Source organism: Salmo trutta, chromosome 13 (genome assembly GCF_901001165.1).
Source record: "Salmo trutta chromosome 13, fSalTru1.1, whole genome shotgun sequence".
In the NCBI taxonomy this organism is placed as follows: Eukaryota; Metazoa; Chordata; class Actinopteri; order Salmoniformes; family Salmonidae; genus Salmo; species Salmo trutta.
In genome coordinates this window covers 73,495,796-73,518,903 of record NC_042969.1, presented here as the reverse complement: position 1 = coordinate 73,518,903, position 23,108 = coordinate 73,495,796, and the positions used below count along the sequence as shown (strand labels likewise).

The window sequence follows — 23,108 nt, the reverse complement described above, 5'->3', positions numbered from 1 at the left end:
TTGGAAAGATTTGTATTATTTTTGTAACTTCTTGGTCTGAAGACTCTGCATCTTTTATCCATATAATCTCGTCCTGCTTTCACATACAATGATAATACTGATTATTCTACAATCATATACAATCTTACTAGCCTGGTCCCAGATCTGTCAACTCATTGCCACTCATGATGGCACAAACAGACTGGTAGCCAGGCTACAATCATACAATAGTCTACATGGCACAAACAGACTGGTAGCCAGGCTACAATCATACAATAGTCTACATGGCACAAACAGACTGGTAGCCAGACTACAATCATACAATAGTCTACATGGCACAAACAGACTGGTAGCCTTATTGTTTATACAGGTTATTCCCATTTAGATCATGTATTTTTCAAGAGTGACCTGTTCAAGAGTTTGTTTAAAGTGGCAATCCGTAGCTGAAACAATAACAAAGTGTTACCCCGCCCTTGTTTCTGTAAAACGCTGAGGGATGGGGCTAGAGAAATGTAACCACTCCGAAATTCATAGCCAGCACTATGGATGCAAGGATTGACCATCCATGATAACACAATTATAGTTTTAACCATGTTTTGAGGCTTTATAGTGTGAATTTATTACATTTACTTTTTACAAACATTTGAGTAAAACAAGTTTATATTTTGGTTTCTGATTGGTGTACAAGAGTTGAACTAAGCTCATGAGGCACTTATATGTTTATAAGAATCAATGGGTACATAAACTCAGCAAAAAAAGAAACGTCCCTTTATCAGAATCCTGTCTTTCAAAGATAATTCATAAAAATCCAAATAACTTCACAGATCTTAATTGTAAAGGGTTTAAACACTGTTTCCCATGCTTATTCAATGAACCATAAACAATTAATGAACATGCACCTGTGGAACGGTCTATAAGACACTAACAGCTTACAGACGGTAGGCAATTAAAGGTCCCAGTCATGAAAACGTAGGACACTAAAGAGGCCTTTCTATTGACTCTGAAAAACACCAAAAGAAAGATGCCCAGAGTCCCTGCTCATCTGCATGAACGTGCCTTAGGCATGCTGCAAGGAGGCATGAGGACTGCAGATGTGGCCAGGGCAATAAATTGCAATGTCCATACTGTGAGACGCCTAAGACAGCGCTACAGGGAGACAGGACAGACAGCTGATTGACCTCGCAGTGGCAGACCACGTGTAAACACCTGCACAGGATCGGTACATCCGAACATCACATCTGCGGGACATGTATAGGATGGCAACAACAACTGCCTGATTTACACTTTGGAATGCACAATCCCTCCATCAGTGCTCAGACTATCCGCAATAGGCTGAGAGAGGCTGGACTGAGGGCTTGTAGGCATGTTGTAAGGCAGGTCCTCACCAGACATTACCGGCAACAACGTCACCTATGGGCACAAACCCACGGTCACTGGACCAGACAGGACTGGCAAAAAGTGCTATTCTCTGACGAGTCGCGGCTTTGTCTCACCAGGGGTGATGGTCGGATTCGCGTTTATCGTCGAAGGAATGAGCGTTACACCGAGGCCTGTAGTCTGGAGCGGGATCGATTTGGAGGTGGAGGGTCTGTCATGGTCTGGGCGGTGTGTCACAGCATCATCGGACTGAGCTTGTTGTCATTGCAGGCAATCTCAACGCTGTGTGTTACAGGGAAGACATCCTCCTCCCTCATGTGGTACCCTTCCTGCAGGCTCATCCTGACCCTCCAGCATGACAATGCCACCAGCCATACTGCTCGTTCTGTGCGTGATTTCCTGCAAGACAGGAATGTCAGTGTTCTGCCATGGCCAGTGAAGACCCCGGATCTCAATCCCATTGAGCACGTCTGGGATCTGTTGGATCGGAGGGTGAGGGCTAGGGACATTCCCCCCAGAAATGTCCGGGAACTTGCAGGTGCCTTGGTGGAAGAGTGGGGTAACATCTCACAGCAAGAACTAGCAAATCTGGTGCAGTCCATGAGGAGGAGATGAACTGCAGTACTTAATGCAGCTGGTGGCCACACCAGATACTGACTGTTACTTTTGATTTTGACCCCCCCCCCCTTGTTCAGGGACACATTATTCCATTTCTGTTAGTCACATGTCTGTGGAACTTGTTCAGTTTTATGTCTCAGTTGTTGAATCTTATGTTCATACAAATATTTACACATGTTAAGTTTGCTGAAAATAAACTCTTTATTTTATTATCATTCATCATTCAAGTCCAGATTGCCCCTTTAATGTAAAACAGAAGAAAAAAAACATTTTGTTATCAAAAACATTCTTAGAGTGTTTGTGGGATGGTATCATCCTAATGTTAGATAAAACCATAACTAGAACTTATTGTAAGTATTTAGACATACCATGTGCGCTTGAATCCACACACTCATACACACCGCACACTCTCTCTTATCACTCTCTATGTCACACACACACACGCCAAGGTGTGGTGGTTTGATTCTGTCTGAGAGAATTCCTATCCTAGCAGGAGCGTTTTTCTCCTGTCTTTTTTCCTTAATGAGCCAGTGAAGCTTCGCTCATCAGCCCTTTGTCAGCGGGTGGCTGGAGCTTTACAGCCGGATTAAAACCGATTATGTTTTCATTTCACGCTCTTTTATTGGGCCCGATAATAGAATTTGGTGTAGTGGCTTAGGAAGAAGAGAGGGAGGGAGATAGAGGGATGAGAACACAGAAAGAGTGTCTTTCTAACCCCCCCCTTTCTTCTACTCATCTCTCTCTCTCTCTCTCTCTCTCTCTCTCTCTCTCGTGAATACACGCTCACGACTGATCAAAATAATATCCAATTATAGAGACTAACCTACAAGCAGTCATAAATTCACACCTCTCTTCGCTTTACTCTTTTTCACCCTTTCTTTTCCCTGTCCTCTCTCGTTCTCTTTTCTCTCTCTCGCTTCTCTCTTTCGTTCTCTCTCTCTTTCTCTCTCACTCTCTCTATCTCTCACTGTGCCACTAAACATTTTCTGGCCCATTCCTCTCTCTGTCTCTTTCCAATCAAACTCAAGGCAATGACTTTTGGCCTCTGTGAATTCTGTATATATCCCCTTCTCCCTCACCCTCACTCTTGCTCTCGCCGTCAATCAATCATCCATACCCTTCTAACTCACCCCCCCATCTCGCTGCCGTCGCCACCATAACACTTTAATTACGCTGAATAAAAATTACGAGCCGGAACACCAAGTCGCAAGCAGGTTGGCTTTAATTGCCTTGGTTTTAATTCCAGTCTGCGGAGAGAGTTTCATAAGAGAGAGAGAGAAAGAGAGAGGAAGAGAGGGATGAGAGGGGAGGGAGAGAGCGAGAGTGTGACTTTCAGATGACCTCCTTATCAATCGACAACCAATAGCATGAGACTGCGTTTTCCATTTCTCCTGCACACACAACGCCTCCTCAATAAAAACAAAAGATTAAGATGGGCAACAGAACACAGACACTGGACAGAGGAACTCTGACTTGAAGGCCAGCATCCCGGAGTCGCCTCTTCACTGTTGACGTTGAGACTGGTGTTTTGCGGGTACTATTTAATGAAGCTGCCAGTTGAGGACTTGTGAGGCATCTGTTTCTCAAACTAGACACTCTAATGTAGTTGTCCTCTTGCTCAGTTGTGCACCGGGGCCTCTCACTCCTCTTTCTATTCTGGTTAGAGCCAGTTTATGCTGTTCTCTGAAGGGAGTAGTACACAGCGTTGAATGAGATCTTCAGGTTCTTCGCAATTTCTCGCATGGAATAGCCTTAATTTCTCAGAACAAGAATAGACTGATGAGTTTCAGAAGAAAGTTCTTTGTTTCTGGCCATTTTGAGCTTGCAATCGAACCCACAAATGCTGATGCTCCAGATACTCAACTAGTCTAAAGAAGGCCCGTTTTATTGCTTCTTTAATCAGTACAACAGTTTTCAGCTGTGCTAACATAATTGCAAAAGAGTTTTCTAATGATCAATTAGCCTTTTAAAATGAAAAACTTGGATTAGCTAACACAATGTGGCATTGGAACACAGGAGTGATGGTTGCTGATAATGGGCCTCTGTACGCCCATGTAGATATTCCATAAAAAATATTCAGTTTCCAGCTACAATAGTCATTTACAACATTAGCACATAACCCCCCCCCCCCAGCCCCCCTAGACCCTTGGCAGCGACCTGAGGGAGAAATAAAGAAAACATCCCCCAACCTCGCTCTCTCCCACTTCCTTCTGTGCATTTATAATGAGTATGATTTATAGATCCTCCCACAGCCAGGGTCACTACTGTAAACACTCAGAGATATTAAAATGGAGGCCCTGCCACCGCCCACTTTCAAATCTAGACTGCTGGGAGAGGAGGATGAGATGCCAAAATAACAGCACTGAATAGTTACCATCATCCAATCAAGAACGGTAAATACAAGCACTAACCATGCCCTGATGGTTGGCGATTCCTTGGTGATAGTATATCTGAACCCCTATTCCTAACCGAACCACATCCATTGTTGAGGCCACTCCTGCTCTCTCCGCTAATGTTTCATATGTATTTATGTTCTTTGTGCTAAATGGTAAATGTGGATCAGGGTTGGAGAGAGGGTAAGTGGTGGTGAGGTGCAGTGATACTGATAGTGGCATCTGACCAAGTGCTCCATATAGGATGACATCACACTTTTAGGGCGTGTTTGAGAGAGTGGGGGAGGAGAGAGATGAGGGCAGTTGTCAGCGAGGCATGAGCTCAGAATATCAATGAGAGAGGACAGCACTAACTCGCAGGCACTGAATCTCACCCGTCTCTCCCAGTCCCAATCCCCGCCCTCTCCTTCTCTCCCGCCCTCCCTCCTCCTTCTCTCCCTCCCGATCTATAACTCCTCTCCTCGCTGGCTTTTATCAACAGGCCTGACACCTGTCCTTTTCTCTTCCCTCTCTCCTGTTCTCCCTCTCTCAGAATCTGCCTCTGATGGTGTAACCAGCTCTCTTTCTTTCTCACATACTCCCCGCCCCTGATATGGCTGGTAGATGGTGTATTCACAGTGGCTTCAGAAAGTATTCATACCCCCTTGACTTATTTCAAAATGTTTTCTGTTACAGCCTGAATTCAAAATGAATTAAATTGTTTTCATTTTTTTTACAAAATACAACATAATGACAAAGTTGAAAACATGTTTTTAGAAAATGTTGCTAATTTATTGAAAATGTAATAGACATATCTCATTTACATAAATATTCACACCCCTTTGCTATGACACTCCAAATTGAGCTCAGGTGCATCCAATTTCCTTTGATCATCCTTGAAATGTCACTACAACTTTATTGGATTCCACCTGTGGCCAATTCAATTGTTTGGACATGATTTAGAAAAAAACACACCTGCCTATATAAGGTCCAACAGTTGACAGTTCATGTCAGAGCAGAAACTATAACATGAAGTCCAAGGAACTTTCCATAGATCTCTGAGATAGAATTGCGATGAAGCATATATTTGCGGAAGGATATAAAACAATTTCTAGTGGTGAATGTTTCCAAGAGCACAGTGGTCTCTATCATTGGGAAATGTAAAAAAAAATATGGAACTACCCAGACTCTGCCTAGAACTGGCCGTCCAACCAAACTTGCGTAACAGGGCAAGAAAGACCTTGGTCAGGGAGGTGACCAAGAACCCACTGACCACTCAGACAGAACTACAGAGTTCTTTGGCTGAGATAGGAGAACCTGCCAGAAGGACAACAGTCTCTACAGGATCTCACCAATCTGGGCTTTATGGGAGAGTGGCCAGACGGAAGCCACTCCTGAGAAAAAGGCACATGACAGCACGCCTGGAGTTTGCAAAAAGGCATGTGAAAGACTCTTAAGAGCATAAGGAAAAAGATTGTGGTCTGATGAGACAAAAATTGTACTTTTTGTCATGATTGCAAATTGCTATATCTGGAGAAAACCAGGCACAGCTCATCACCCATCTAACACTATTCCTACCGTGAAGCAGCGTGGTGGCAGCATCATGCTATTGGGATGCTTTTCAGCGGCAGGGACTGGGAGATTGGTAAGGATAGAGGGAGCAATGAATGGAGACAAATACAGGTAAATTATTGCTGAAAACCTGCTTCAAAGTGCAAGCAACCTTGGACTTGGGGGTGAAGGTTTACTTTCCAACAGGACAATGACCCCAAGCATACAACCAAAGCAACATTGGAATGGCTTCAGAACAAGAAAGTGAAAGTCCTTGAGTGACCCAGCCAAAGCCCAGACTTGAATCCCATTGAAAATCAGTGGAAAAACCTGAAGATTGCTGTTCACCACCGCTCCCCATCTAACTTAACAGAGCTTGAGAAAATCTGCGAGGAAGAATGGGAGAAATTCCCAAATCCAGATGTGCAAAGCTGATGCAGATATATCCAAGACAACTCAAAGCTGTAATTGCCAACAAAGGTGCTTCTACAAAGTATTGTCTCAGGGGTGTGAATACTTATGTAAATGAGACATTTCAGTATTTCATTTTCAATAAATTTGATCAAAATTCTAAAAACATGTTGTACAGAGAAGTAACCAAACACTTTGAAATTTGACGTTTGGAACAACTTCGAAATATGAAGTTTGAGAAGCATGGATGAATGTCTAATTGTGACATGAGACTGTGGAATCTTGTTGGGTATTGTGTGTAGATTGTTGAGAAAAAATGTATAGTTAATCCATTTTGAATTCAGGCTGTAACACAACTAAATGTGAAATAAGTCAAGGGGTATGAATACTTTCTGAAGGCACTGTATATTTATTTACCTTCTTTTCTCTTTATCACTTGTTTCTACCTCTTCCTAACTGGTCCAGATGCCTCACCCTGTTATCCATCTCCCTGATTTATGTTGCTCTCTCATGAGCCCTATGCCATCTCTTACTCATGTCTCCACCCCTCTCTTCCCCTCCCTCCCTCTCACCATCCACACACTCTCTCTCTTTCTCTCTCTACCGCCCTGTTTGCCTCGTCTTTCATTATCTCTACTTTCCCCCGCCTCCCCCTCTCACCCCCCCTCCCTCCCTCTCTGGCGGTCTAACTCCAGACCCAGGGGAGGGCTCTTTGAGGGTCTACAGACTTAATTACTGTAATGGGGTTTCTGACACTACCGACTGGGGAGGGAGGGAGGTTATTGGTTTTATATAAGAGCCTCTGTCTTCAAGCAAACAAAAGTATTTCATTGGTCCTTAGAGAAGCCATTCTTTCCAGAGCACCACAGCAGCAGTTTGGGGCTCTTTTCATTACTCCCTTCATTATTGTGTGAGCGTGTGTGTGTTTGCGTTTGTGTGTTTAGAGGCTTGAGAAACTCTTAGAGAAAGTGTTAATTAAGCATTTAATGAACGCTGAATAATTTGAGTGGTTCCAGAGTTTTTTTGGGGGGTTCCTCAGCTTGTTTGTCGTTGTTTGCGGGAGGGGAAACGTTCTTCAGAAGTCTGCAATTCTCTGTTATGGCTCGGCAGGGAGTAAGAACCAAGCTGGGCCAGAGCTGGGCCTGGGGAACAGACTGCCACTGCAGCCTTAAAGAGGGGGGAGAGGAAAAGAGGAGGAGAGGAAGAAAGCCTGCCAGAGTAATTTGCCAAGTTCTGTACATCATCATCAGTTCCTTTCAATGTTTATCAATCACATCCATGTCTCAGATGTCTGGTTGGAGGAGGAAAAGGAGAGGCAGACTGGCACATAGACACATGCATGCGCAAAGTACAGTCGTGGCCAGAAGTTTTGAGAATGACACAAATATTAATTTCCACAAAGTCTGCTGCCTCAGTGTCTTTAGATATTTTTGTCAGATGTTACTATGGAATACTGAAGTACAATTACAAGCATTTCATAAGTGTCAAAGGCTTTTATTGACAATTACATGAAGTTGATGCAAAGAGTCAATATTTGCAGTGTTGACCCTTCTTTTTCAAGACCTCTGCAATCAGCCCTGGCATGCTGTCAATTAACTTCTGGGCCACATCCTGACTGATGGCAGCCCATTCTTGCATAATCAATGCTTGGAGTTTGTCAGAATTTGTGGGTTTTTGTTTGTCCACCCGCCTCTTGAGGATTGACCACAAGTTCTCAATGGGATTAAGGTCTGGGGAGTTTCCTGGCCATGGACCCAAAATATCAATGTTTTGTTCCCTGAGCCACTTAGTTATCACTTTTGCCTTATGTCAAGGTGCTCCATCAGGCTGGAAAAGGCATTGTTCATCACCAAACTGTTCCTGGATGGTTGGGAGAAGTTGCTCTCGGAGGATGTGTTGGTACCATTCTTTATTCATGGCTGTGTTCTTAGGCAAAATTGTGAGTGAGCCCACTCCCTTGGCTGAGAAGCAACCCCACACATGAATGGCCTCAGGATGCTTTACTGTTGTCATGACACAGGACTGATGGTAGCGCTCACCTTGTCTTCTCCGGACAAGCTTTTTTCCAGATGCCCCAAATAATCGGAAAGGGGATTCATCAGAGAAAATTACTTTACCCCAGTCCTCAGCAGTCCAATCCCTGTACCTTTTGCAGAATATCAGTCTGTCCCTGATGTTTTTCCTGGAGAGAAGCGCCCTGAAGCCTTCTTCACAACAATTGAACCGCTCTCCTTGAAGTTCTTGATGATCCGATAAATGGTTGATTTAGGTGCAATCTTACTGGCAGCAATATCCTTGCCTGTGAAGCCCTTTTTGTGCAAAGCAATGATGACGGGCACGTGTTTCCTTGCAGGTAACCATGGTAGACAGAGGAAGAACAATGATTCCAAGCACCACCCTCCTTTTGAAGCTTCCAGTCTGTTATTCGAACTCAATCAGCATGACATAGTGATCTCCAGCCTTGTCCTCGTCAACACTCACACCTGTGTTAACTTCTTTGGGATAGGTGGGACTTTAGTGTCCCACCTGGCCAACATTCAGTGAAATTGCAGAGCGCGAAATTCAAATTAAATTACTATAAATATTAAACTTTCATGAAATCACAACTGCAATACATCAAAATATAGCTTAACTTGTTGTTAATCCAGCCAAGGTGTCAGATTTCAAAAAGGCTTTACGGCGAAAGCAAACCATGCGATTATCTGAGGACAGCGTCCAGCACACAAATGCATAACAAATCATTTTCAACCAAGGAGTTGCGACATGAAAGTCAGGAATAGCGATATAATATATGCCTTACCTTTGAAGATCTTCTTCTGTTGGCACTCCAAAAGGTCCCAGTTACATTACAAATGGTCCTTTTGTTCGATAGAGTCCTTTTTTATATCCATAAAAACTCAGTTTAGCTGACGCGCTCAGTCAATAATCCACTCGGTTTCCCTCTTTCAAAATGCATACAAAATGAATCCCAAACGTTACCAATAAACTTATCCAAACAAGTCAATCAACATTTATAATCAATCCTTTGGTACCCTAATATGCAAATAAACAATCAAATTTAAGATGGAGATAAAGAAAAAGAACGCGCTGTCTCGGGCCATGCGCTTGGAAACTACAGCCAAAATGGGAGCCACTTAGAAAAACTATAACTTCTCCCTCATTTTTCCAAAAACCAGCCTCAAACTCTTTCTAAAGACTGTTGACATCTAGTGGAAGCCATAGGAACTGCAATCGGGGACGATTTCACCCTATTATAAAAGTGCCAGGCATTAACCTGTTGGGGCTAGGGGGCAGTATTTACACGGCCGGATAAAAAACGTACCCGATTTAATCTGGTTACTAATCCTACCCAGTAACTAGAATATGCATATACGTATTATATATGGATAGAAAACACCCTAAAGTTTCTAAAACTGTTTGAATGGTGTCTGTGAGTATAACAGAACTCATTTGGCAGGCAAAAACCTGAGAGATTCCTTTACAGGAAGTGGCCTGTCTGAGCATTTATTTGCTTTCTTTGACATCTCTTCCAAAAACTGAGGATCTCTGCTGTTACGTGACACTTCCCACGTCTCCAATGGGCTCTCAGAGCCCGGGAAAAACCTGAATGACGTAATTCAAAGCCCTGGCTGAAACACAGGAGCGCTTTTGCTAAGTGGTCTATCAGCAGACAAAAGGCTTACGCGCGTGCACTGCCCGCCCCCGCCTTTCTGTTTTTCCCTCTATTTACAGACAGGCAGATTCCCGGTCGGAATATTATCGCTTTTCTACGAGATAAATTGCATAAAAATGGATTTTAAACGGCGGTTGACATGCTTCGAAGTATGGTAATGGAATATTTAGAATTTTTTTGTCACGTTATGCGCCATGCGCATGACCGTGATTTACCATTCTGATAGTGTCTAGAACTCACGAACAAAATGTCGCTGATGGAACATAACGATGGATTATTTGGGACCAAACCTACATTTGTTATTGAAGTAGAAGTCCTGGGAGTGCATTCTGACGAAGAACAGGAAAGGTAAGACCATTTTTCTTATAGGAAATATGATTTTGGTGAAGGCTAAACTTGCCGGGTGTCTAAATAGCTAGCCCGTGATGGCTGGGCTATGTACTTAGAATATTGCAGAATGTGCTTCATCCGAAAAGCTATTTTAAAATCGGACATATCGAGTGCATAGAGGAGTTCTGTATCTATAATTCTTAAAATAATTGTTATGCTTTTTGTGAACGTTTATCGTGAGTAATTTAGTAAATTGTTAGTAAATTCCCCGGAAGTTTGCGGGGGGTATGCTTTTTCTGAACGTCACATGCTAATGTAAAAAGCTGGTTTTTTGACATAAATATGAACTTGATTGAACAGACATGCATGTATTGTATAACATAATGTCCTAGGTGTGTCATCTGATGAAGATCATCAAAGGTTAGTGCTGCATTTAGCTGTGATTTGGGGTTTTGTGACATTATATGCTAGCTTGAAAAATGGGTGTCTGATTATTTCTGGCTGGGTACTCTGCTGACATAATCTAATGTTTTGCTTTCGCTGTAAAGCCTTTTTGAAATCGGACAGTGTGGTTAGATTAACGAGAGTCTTGTCTTTAAATAGCTGTAAAATAGTCATATGTTTGAGAAATTGAAGTAATAGCATTTCAAAGGTTTTGAAAATCGCACCACAGGATTCAACTGGCTGTTACGTAGGTGGGACGATTTGGTGCCACCTAGCCCAGAGAGGCTAAAATCAGTGGTATGCTGAATTTTATTTTTTTGGATGGTTTGTCCTCGGGGTTTCACCTGCCATTTCAGTTCTGTTATACTCACAGACATTTTAACGGTTATAGAAACGTTAGAGTATTTTCTATCCAAATCTACCAATTATATGCATATCCTAGCTTCTGGGCCTGAGTAGCAGGCAGTTTACTTTGGGCACGCTTTTCATTCGGACGTCAAAATACCGCCCCCTATCCCAAAGAAGTTTTAACGAGAGAATCACTGACATGATGTCAGCTGGTTCTTTTGTGGCAGGGCTGAAATGCAGTGGAAATGTTTTGGGGGGATTCAGTTCATTTGCTTGGCCAAGCAGGACTTTGCAATTAATTGCAATTCATCTGATCACTCTTCATAACATTCTGGAGTATATGCAAATTGACATCATACAAACTGAGGCAGCAGACTTTGTGAAAATGTATATTTGTGTCATTCTCAAAACTTTTAGCCACGACTGTACTCTCTCTCTCTCTCAAACACACACACACGCACAGGGGAGGTCTTTCCTACAGGCTCCAACTGAGAGGCAAGTCCTGTTGGTTGGTGGGAAGTTAGGAATATAAATGGCCTGCTTCACTTCCCATTAGTCTGGCAGTGGCATGGTCAGGTGCTGCTGAGTGAGCAGACACAGAAAACACTCTGTTTTCTCTTCACCCTTTTGGCCATCTTTCTCATGTTAAGTCACCTGCCTTTAATCACACTATCACCCCTCTCCTTAAACCATTAAGATGTTTTTCTCATTTTAAGGGGGTTTAGAGTGGATATTCACATCATTCTAAACTGGAAACAGACTTTAGCTTTGAAATATCAAAAACTCTTCACTTTGAATGTAATGTGCCATTTTAATTGTTTTATTATTACATTCTGTTCTATTTACATTTATGAAATGTAGGCCTATTGCAAGGGGCCCTGGCGCTGAATGAACCAGTAGCCTACTTAATTGATATTTTTAGAATCTCAAAAATAGACTCAAGAGTTATGGTTTATAAACTCTTCGATTTTTGTCGTGAAGTGGTTGTATGGGTGAGGTTAACATGGTGTGGGTTTCCTCCCTCGTGTCACTGGCGGCAGGTGCGTAAATAACACCTTCATTAAACTCGAATAAATAAAAGTCCCATGGTATCCGCGCGCGCCACTCACGTGAAAGCCCCTCATCAAAACCCTCATCGATCGTGGCTCATCTGTTCACAGTCGGTGTCCTAACCGATACCCCGTCACTCCCTACCGTACAGGGGCGGGTTAGAATGATATGACTGTAGGCTAGGTGTCTCACTCGCAGTGTAATTTCGCCGAGTGCTCGGTCGTGTGGACGTTACACCAGAACGAGCAGATTAGACAGGTCTACTGTGGACCGGCTCAGTGTCTACTGTTTATCACCGATGTTTACCTTTCAGCTCCTATCAGAGCTAGGCTAGACTGGACAGTAGCTTGGTAATACACGACACTAATGACTTCTACACACTGACCGGGTTTAAAGTGAAAACTGTCGATACATGGCTATAGACATTCTGGACTCGAAGTAATTTGACACATACGTCAGCTCTTCCGAAATGTTTTCGTTTTCTTCGGGTGGGTGAGGGCTGAGGGTCAGCAAATGGTTAGTATATCCAGGCACCGGGGAGCCATGGAAAGCAACCGAACTGTGTTCGATTTATTTTGGCCATCTGTTGACATCTTTACAACTTGATCATCAGTCTTGAACGTCAAGATCGCGGGCAACAGCGTGGTTTCCCGCCACCTCTTATTCTGGCAAATGCACTATGAGATAGGATAAGGTTTAATGAAATGGGCCGTTATTGAACTGATTTGCATAGTAACTATACATTGAATGTTTGCATTCTATGTGGCTCTCTGGGCTTGGATGAGATTTCTCAGCAGTTTAATAACCTGTACAACTGACTTTTGATAGTAATTTTGACTATTTCGTTGTGTTTAGGCTATAGCCTAGTGCTTATGTTATTCATATTTGATGAGATGATTCAACTGGCAACATTGAACGACAGGCTACTCACTTATTATACTAGTAACATTGAACGACAGGCTACTCACTTATTATAGTAGTAACATTGCACGACAGTCTACTCACTTATTATAGTAGTAACATTGCACGACAGTCTACTCACTTATTATACTAGTAACATTGAACGACAGGCTACTCACTTATTATACTAGTAACATTGCATGACAGGCTACTCACTTATTATACTAGTAACATTGAACGACAGTCTACTCACTTATTATAGTAGTAACATTGCACGACAGTCTATTCACTTATTATAGTAGTAACATTGCACGACAGTCTACTCACTTATTATAGTAGTAACATTGAACGACAGTCTACTCACTTATTATAGTAGTAACATTGCACGACAGTCTACTCACTTATTATAGTAGTAACATTGAACGACAGGCTACTCACTTATTATAGTAGTACCATTGAACGACAGGCTACTCACTTATTATAGTAGTAACATTGAACGACAGGCTTATTCGCTACGGTGGTGGTGGTAGGCTACATCGTCCATCTTAGTCTCTCTCTCCCCTTCCCAACTCCTCTACCTCCCTGTCTGTCACACACGCTCTCTCTCACTCTCTCTCACTCTCTCTCTCTCTCACACACAGTCCTGTTGAGCAAATGAGCGCTGCTCCTATTCGGGTCTTTGGATTTGCAGTGAGTGGCATGTTTCACAGCGTCTAGCCCTCTGACCAGCTTCTGTATGTACATGTATGAACAGGACACGATCTGAACCACTATCGCAGACCACACTTGCATCAAAAGCGCATGGAAAGACTCTGAACACTGCATTCGTGCCGGTAAGTGTGTGTGTGTGTACCCATTGTACATTTCTATCGTGGCATGTCTGTCTAATTCCCAGCAGTTAGATCTGTTTGCAACAGCACGGACGTCAAGTTAATACTGTTTTCTATCACATTCATAGCCACTGACAGACAGTAGAATGTTAATGTGTTATTTCACGATCCTCTGTTTGATGAATGCGTTCTAAAGCACATGTATGCTAAACGGGGAGCAGTGCGCTGGTTTCTCCAGTGGGACCAATGCAACCACCACATCCCATATGAGTGATGGTGAGAACGTTTAATATAAAAATTATAAAGATGTACATTATTGACTTTGACAACTGAAAACAAAATGATATCAGAATGAGATTAGGAGGCTATTTCATGCGTTTTTACGCGCCCTGAGTTTTCCACAGTGTACAAAGAAACAGAGAGCTCTCCGACCATCTGCCCCTCTTTTTTTATTTAACCTTTTTTAACTAGACAAGTCAGTTAAGAACGAATTCTTATTTACTGTGACGGCCTACACTGGCCAAACCCGGACGAGGCTGGGCCAGTTGTGTGCCACCCTATGGGACTCCCAATCACGGCCAGTTGTGATACAGCCTGGAATCGAAACAGGGTCTGTAGTGACGTCTCTAGCACTAAGATGCCGTGCTTAGACCGCTGCGCCACTCGGGAGTCCCCACTTGTTCTCACTCTCGTAGCTCCGCCGCTTGTCCTCGTATCCATTTCAGTGACTCCAATAATATCGAGTGGCGGTAGCGAGCGTATTGGCTGTGTGTGTAGGGGCTCGATGGGGTCACCCTAGCCGGGTTAATTGAGTTAGCAGCCCGCGCCTGGTGGCTGCGTGACAGGGGAGAAAGGAAGGGACCCGGGATACCCTGGTGGGTCTGGGACGCACAATTATTTGTGCAATAGCGGTCCATCTAGTGGTTAAACGATCCCCCGGGAACGCGTGTGGTTATGTCACACTTGAGTACCAGTGACTGTGTGTAAGAGAGACACGGAAAGTGTACATTCTTGTGAGAAGTAGTTATGTTTCAGGTTCCCTTTGGTCCTTATGCAACAGTGTTCTCGAAAACGCTGTCACACTATAGCTGTCTGTCGACATTACACCGTCACCACGGCACTCTGTTGTGTGCGCAGGCTCTGGCAGGCGGCGATAAGAGTTAGTGGGAACCGGCCTGCTCAGAAACTCCAGTACCGCTGAATGTGATTAGAAGAAAATAAACCTTTTTACAGTATGGCGCTAACCCGGGTCTCCAAGCCCGGCCCGTGTGGTTGCGCGTTCAGGGCAGGCGGCAGGAAAGCCAGAGACGTGTGCGCCCTCCCCTGCTCCCATTCTATATGATAACCTATTGTGCGCTGAAATGAATTGGATAATAATAGCATTGATCTGAACCTGACCCCTCGGGCGTCGTGCCCTTCGGTCCATTGATCGTATCTAGGATTTATGGAGGGTGGTTAGGGACCTAGGCCATACTCTGGCCAAGATGGGTGTGGTGGGCTTTTGTGCATAACAGAGGTTTTCTTGTGTGCAATGTTTATGTATAATAATGTTTTATGTGTATGTGCCTAGAGTCGTTTGAACTGGACTTTGGCCTACTGCTATCTATGTGCTCCTCCTGATTGGTTAAATATGAGAAGCGCTTGACAACTGGTTGGGTCCTATGCATCATCCTGAGTGTATTTATATATATATATATATATATATATATATATATATATATATATATACAGAGAGAGAGAGAGAGAGAGAGAGAATCCGAGAGAGAGAATCCGAGAGAGAGAGAGAGAATCCGCATAGAAGAATGTGTGTGTATGGACCGTGCAGGACAGAGCGCAGCATTAATATCACTCTCAGACATTAGACCTATCATGTCTGGTACAGAACCATTCATCAGCCTCTCCTCTCATAGTGATGCCACTCAGATCCAATCCATTAGCCACGCAGTGTGGGCAACACAAGTTTATGTCTGCCCACTGCAAGAGGACTCAGTTAGTGTGTGTTATGATTCTGTAATTGTTTTAAGGACAGATTGGATGTAAGTGTATGTGTCCCTCTCCATGCTCGAGGCTATCCTACGAATGTGTGTGTATGTTGATAAGAGATACAGCTTAAGGTGGGTGTCTGGGGAGTGTGAGTAAGTATGTTTGTAATGTGTGTGTGTGAAAGAGGGAGAGAGTTGTGACTCGTGATGGATGATGGAGAGGATAGATAATGACATCTTGTGAAGAAACACCATTCCCTCTTTTCCACCCCCTTCATTTCACCCCCCCCCCCCCCCCCCCTAGGTGTCAACTAGAGAGGCCATGCAGGAGCTTGCAGGGATTTGTAGTTTTGCATGATGTCTACTTTGATGCTAATTAGCATTTTTGAATCGGAGAGTAAATAGAGCCGAATATATTAATAAAAGTCACCTTGTCCAAGAGAGATTTACATGGTTATCAAAATATCACGCCAGGGTAAGTCTACATGAAACACAGCCCTTATTTTAAGTGTTTCTAAAAATCCGCTACGGGAAAAATGAATAGTGGATAAACAATTGGAACCATTTCCCTGTTTGACCGCTAGGATTTATGGGTATTATGACACCTCCACTGTGGGGCTCTATTCACAGTCAACCCTTTTTTCTTCCTATTTTCCCCTTCCACAAAGAGAGCAACAAATATGTTCTACCTCACTCCATCTCTCCCTTGATTGCACTTTCTCTCTTCCCCCTTTCCCCCTTTCCCCCATTCCCACTGCGCAAAAACTGGTTGAATCAACGTTGTTTCCACGTCATTTCAACTCCAAAAATCTATGTTATGGGATTTGCAAAAAGTATTCAACGTAAGGGCATTTAGTATTTTTTCACGCAACTTTTAACCTAAATCCAATGACATGGTGAGATTTTTAGTTGATTTAACAATGAAATTACAATAGTGTACAACTCAATCAAATTGAAATCAAAACTAGACATTGAATTGACATCTGTGCCCAGTGTGTTCTCTCCTCACACACAGAGAAACAACTCTGCCTCTACCAATCTTTCTCCCCCTCTCCTCTCCTCTCCTCTCCTCTCCTCTCCTCTCCTCTCCTCTCCTCTCCTCTCCTCTCCTCTCCTCTCCTGCTCTCTTCCTCCTCTCTATAGTTCCTGTACTGGCTAAAGTTCAGCAGGTGTGCATAGCGATGTTGATTTGCAGTCTGGTATCTCATCAGTGGGAGGCAGGTCATTGATGTGATTGTGTCTCTGTCCCCAATGTCTCTCCCTCCGCACAAACATCATCTTCCTCCCCTCCTCTCTTCCTCCCCTCCTCTCTTCCTCCCCTCCTCTCTTCCTCCCCTCCTATCCTGTTACAGATTATGCAAACCACAATTATAGTTAGATGTAGTTATACACAGACATGCTCAAATTCAGATTCCGGACACACACACGCTGATATAATGCAGACTGTTTGTGTGTCGTTCTTTCTCACACTCAAAAACAATGACTTTGTTGTGTACTTATATTTCTTATTCTTTCAGTGTGCGGTTTATACTCTTGTTTATGAATACTAATTGTTCCTGCCAAAACCAGCACTGGACCTAGATCCACTGCTGTGCACAGGGTTTATCTAGATGTTTTACACTCAAACCCAATATTTGGTGTACTGGACCATAGTAGTAGACCTCAGGTCATCATAGAGTACATATTGAAAAGTTTCATTCCAAAACGTCATATATCAATTTTCTGAAATGTTGTTAAATTAGCTTATATTGTTTAAAGAACTTATGAAAGAGATTGGTGTGTTTTTTTTCTATATCTAATCATGGCATGGGTTTGTTCAATGACAGACATGTATTTGTTTAAAATCTATCACTTGATGGTTTCATTTCAGAGAGACACATAATAATGTTTTTTTTTGCAAAAAGCTATATATTCGCATCACTCAGAGAAATAAGTAGTACTGCTAGGTTTTACACAGTTAAATGTAGCAAATAACTACACTTTTAATAATGACATTTACAAATTATAAATTTGTAACATCAATATTTGTAAAATAATTAGAAATAATAATTCAAACAAATAATGTGAGATCTGTATGTAAAACATTTCCATTTGATATTTTAGTCATTTAGTAATGTTCTTATCCAGAGTGGCTTAGAGTTAATGTAGTCATCTGAAGATACTGTTGTTAGTTGAGATCACCACATATCACAATCAAATATGCAGGATACTAACATTCTATTCCAGCTAAACAATGGATATATAGCTTTTTGCTAAAAAAAAAAATACATTTTCATACACATATAAAATCTATGAATTCAAAATCTGAGAACAATAATATTTTACACACACACGAAGATACCCATACGCAATCATTTCTGATGAAAAAACACAAATGTGAAAAATTGGTGGATACATCGTTTTGGAATTAAACTCTTCAATAATGAATTGTAGAGAAAGATAATCACAATTACAATGGCTGCCAAGTCTAAATGCAAGGGAAATACAACTCACTGGTTTGATTTGGTAGACTAGTAACAGTCAAACAAACACAGAGCCAGATGCTCACACACTGTTGTCTCAACACACACCCTGGGACTCAACACACACCCTGGGACTCAACACACACCCTGGGCCTCAACACACACCCTGGGCCTCAACACACACCCTGGGACTCAACACACACCCTAGATCTCAACACACACCCTGGGACTCAACACACACCCTGGGACTCAACACACACCCTGGGACTCAACACACACCCTAGATCTCAACACACACCCTGGGACTCAACACACACCCTGGGACTCAACACACACCCTGGGACTCAACACACACCCTGGGACTCAACACACACCCTGGGTCTCAACACACACCCTGGGACTCAACACACACCCTGGGCCTCAACACACACCCTGGGTCTCAACACACACCCTGGGACTCAACACACACCCTGGGCCTCAACACACACCCTGGGACTCAACACACACCCTAGATCTCAACACACACCCTGGGCCTCAACACACACCCTGGGTCTCAACACACACCCTGGGACTCAACACACACCCTGGGCCTCAACACACACCCTGGGACTCAACACACACCCTAGATCTCAACACAAACCCTGGGCCTCAACACACACCCTAGGTCTCAACACACACACTGGGCCTCAACACACACCCTGGGCCTCAACACACACCCTGGGCCTCAACACACACCCTGGGCCTCAACACACACCCTAGGTCTCAACACACACACTGGGCCTCAACACACAACCTGGACCTCAACACACACCCTGGGCCTCAACACACACCCTAGGTCTCAACACACACCCTGGGCCTCAACACACACCCTAGGTCTCAACACACACACTGGGCCTCAACACACACCCTGGGCCTCAACACACACCCTGGATCTCAACACACACCCTGGGCCTCAACACACACCCTAGGTCTCAACACACACCCTGGGCCTCAACACACACCCTAGGTCTCAACACACACCCTAGGTCCTCAACACACACACTGGGCCTCAACACACACCCTGGCATACTACACATGTGATGTATTGAGGATCTGGAGCGGTCTGCCCACTTTCCAAATCTTTGATCTCTCTGCTCACTTTCATGAGGCAAAACATTTGTGTTTGTGTCTGTGTGTGTATGTGTTATGATGATAGGTGTGTATTGCTGTTTGTCACACTCCACTATAGTGAAAAGCCATTCTCAGACTTATCGAACTTCTGAAACCTGGGATAGCGATCTCTGTTAATTTAGATTTTTTTTTTACATGCGTGTGAAGTTATCACCTGCTCCGTGTGTGTGTGTGTGTGCCTCCAGCTCTCACCATCTCATGTCAGAATTAGACGTTCATCCATGTTTCTTACACGTCAAATTTCAAAGTTATTCCAAACGTCAAATTTCAAAGTGTTTAAGGTGAAGTTTAGGCATTAACTCAGAAATGTAAGGTTAGGCATTGACTACAAATGGTTAAGGTTTGAGATAGGCTTAAAACAAAAATACATTTCTAACACTGGATTTGAGCTTGAATCATTCCATCTCTGTCCACAACACCTTAACAAAACCAAAACCTCCTTGAAGGTAACCGCGCTCACTCACTGTTGCCCCTAGTGGCCAGTTTCCACATCATCAGACATGGATGGACATTGAATACTGACTTGTATTGTGTGTGTGTGTCCTCACATCCAGTCCTGCAGAATGTCCATTCCTGCCTGTCTGAATAACTCCCCCACACCATTTCCATCTCTGTCTACCCCTCCCCTCTCTCTCTCTCTCCTGTCCTTCCCTCTCTCTTCTCCTCCCCTCATCCTCTCTCTCCATCTTCCTAACCCTCCCTCTCTCTTCTCCTCCACTACTCCCTATCGATCCATCCAAAGTCATGAGTCACAGAGCAACATCATCTCCCTGATTGATGGGTGTCAGAAATCAATCCAAAATAACTTTAGGAAAGAATGACAGAATGAAAGAAAGAAAAAAAGAGCATCTCAACAGACAGTACCCTTCGTCATCTCTGTGTTGTAATCATGGATTCCATCTTCTGTATCACAACTGGCTGTGATTGGGAGTCCCATAGGGCGGCGTACAATTGGCCCAGGCTTGTCCAGGTTAGGGTTTGGCCGGGGTAGACCATCATTGTAAATAAGAACTTGTTCTTAACTGACTTGCCTAGATAAAAAATAATAATTCTCTCTCCTCCTTTTCTATTGAAAGGCAGGCTGAGGCTCCACTGGTGGGAAAGGAAAGAGACCAAGACCCAAGAGATAGCCTCAGTTGTCCCTAACTCTCTAACGGTAAGGGTAGCAGAGGAGACATACAAGAGGCAGTGTGTTAAGGAGAGCCAAGGTCATTTGGGCTGCGTTACCCCTTTAGGCCACTAGTGGGCGCCCTCCTCTCTCATATCAGGCCTGGAGGGACATGGCCATCTGAAAGACTCCTCTCTCTACCACCTTCCACCACTCCCTCTATCAGTCTCTCTTTTCAACAACGTAACGCTAATCAACCCTCGTTGCCATGGAGAAGACATACTCCCTCACGGCCCACTACGATGAGTTCCAGGAGGTCAAGTATGGTGGTCGCTATAGCAGCGGCACCCTTAGCAACGGCATGAGCCTGCACTTGGGCGGGAGCCTGGACCGTAATGTTGGGCGGGGCCGAGGCAAAGGGGGCGGGGCTAGTGATCGGAGTCGGGACCTGAGTGGCATCAACAGCGGACAGGGACTTCCTCGATGGAGCCGCAGGGAGATCTGCCTGCTCTCTGCTCTGGTGTTCGCTGCGGGGATGTGTGTCATCCTGGGCAGCATGCTGGCACTCAAATACATCTCCCTGGACTTCCAGCAGGAGGCGCACTGCAGACAGGACTGCCAGAAGAAACGCTCGTTAGTCCGAGCCGCACGCTTCGTCCAGGCCAACATCGACCCCACCATCCAGCCCTGCCAGGACTTCTACAGCTTTGCCTGCGGCGGCTGGCTACGACGCCATGGCATCCCAGAGGACAAGCTGAGCTACGGCATCATCACCGCCATCGGAGAGCACAACGAGGAGAAGCTACGACGCCTCCTGCTGGAGCCCGTGCACCGGCGCACTGTGGACTCGGCTGAACGCAAGGTGAAAGAGTTCTACCGCTCCTGTGTGAACATCCAGGAGATTGACAAGCTGGGGTCGGGGCCCATGACGGAGGTGATTGACAGCTGTGGCGGGTGGGACCTGGTTGGAGCGCCCTCTGGTGGTGCGGGGTGGGAGAGCAGTACTGCACCAGCCAGACCAGACTTTGATGAGCTGCTCTATAGGACCCAGGGGGTGTACAGCACGGCTGTCTTCTTCTCTCTCACTGTCAACGTAGACGATAAGAACTCCTCACGCAACGCTATCAGGGTAAGAATGTGTGTATGTATGTGTCTGTCTGTGAACACCTACTGTTCATCATCTGACTGATATACCATCTGTTTACTTACATGTCGGTGTTGTTAACACGTGTTCATATGTGTTCTCTTAACTGTGTGTGTATTTATAGATTGATCAGGAGGGGCTCACACTGCCTGAGAGGACTCTGTACCTGGGGCAGGATGAGGACAGTGTGAAGGTAAAGGATTACCCCCTCCCTCTTTCTATCCACCATTCCATCTCTCCATCTGTTCACTTATCGACCCATTCCTTTCTTCTCCATCTATCCACCTGTTTGTTCCTGTCATCGCTGTTTTATTTTGTTATCCCGTCTGCTCCGCCATATGTCACACTACTGTCCATTGACCATTAATAATGATGTCATGTTGTTGTCCAATCTCCATTAATGATGATGTCATGGACAGATCCTGGCAGCTTACAAGGCCCTGATGGAGCGTCTGCTAAGCATGCTGGGAGCTCACAATGCCACTCAGAAGTCCAAAGAGATCCTACAGCTGGAAACACGCCTGGCCAGCGTAAGTGTATGTCTGTGTGTGTGTGTGTGTGTGTGTGTTCAGTTGTAATGTTTCTTCCCCTCTGTTTCAGATCACTGTGTCTGAGTATGATGAACAGAGAAAGGACATCAGCATTATGTACAACCGCATCACCCTGAGACAACTACAGCGCATCGCTCCCAGTGTGAGTACCACACACACACACATCTTTATATCTGTATTGTGTGTGTGTGTGTGTGTGTGTGTGTGTGTGTGCAGAAGTATGATGGATTAAGAGCTGAACTCCAGCAGAGCATTGTGAAGAGTGTGTGTGCGTGTGAGGCGGGGGGCCATTCTACGCCCTGTAAACCGTTCATACTCACGCCTCTGTGGCTCAGCGAAGCTGTCCGCCCTGCAGGGATAGAAGGAGACCAACGGGGGGCTACGGAACGAGGGAGGTGGGAGGGAGAGAGAGGGTAGAGAAAGGGAGAGGACTGGATAAATGGTAGTCGACAGGGGGACTACAGAAGGAGGATAGAGGGAGGAGGGGGGAAAGGAGAGAGAGGGGAACCGATGGGGGAGCATATGGAATGAATCTGGGGGACAGAGGGACTTGGCGGGTAGAGAAAGAGGGAGGAGAGGGGTGAAGACAGGAGGGGAGAGCCATAAGGTGCGTTGGAGAGCAGCAGGAAACTGATGGAGAATTCAGAGCTGCTCCATCACTTCTGATTGGAGAAGAAGGGAGGGGAGGGGAGCGAAGGGGGGAGTGGACATGAACGGAGAGAGAGATGGATGATGTGAGCTTCACTAGCATCACTGATAAAACGAGAGAAAGAAACATGAGAGAAAAAGAAAGAAAGAAAGAAAGAAT

The 23,108-nt window shown here is 44.4% G+C and overlaps 1 protein-coding gene across 2 annotated transcripts in view; it reads left to right on the top strand.

Annotated features, from left to right (window-relative positions):
* Positions 1-13,701: 13,701 nt before the first annotated feature.
* The window catches only part of LOC115206500 (endothelin-converting enzyme-like 1), a 39,779-nt gene continuing 30,372 nt past the window's right edge, over positions 13,702-23,108 (top strand). The window contains exons 1-5 of one of the 2 annotated variants that reach the window (XM_029773567.1): positions 13,702-13,886; positions 20,578-21,734; positions 21,874-21,942; positions 22,169-22,279; positions 22,350-22,442. In XM_029773567.1, coding sequence (XP_029629427.1) covers positions 20,874-21,734; positions 21,874-21,942; positions 22,169-22,279; positions 22,350-22,442 — 1,134 coding nt within the window. In that variant the 5' untranslated portion in view covers positions 13,702-13,886; positions 20,578-20,873. Of the gene's footprint in view, positions 13,887-20,573; positions 21,735-21,873; positions 21,943-22,168; positions 22,280-22,349; positions 22,443-23,108 lie in introns of both variants that reach the window. The other variant, XM_029773566.1, reaches the window with a different exon arrangement.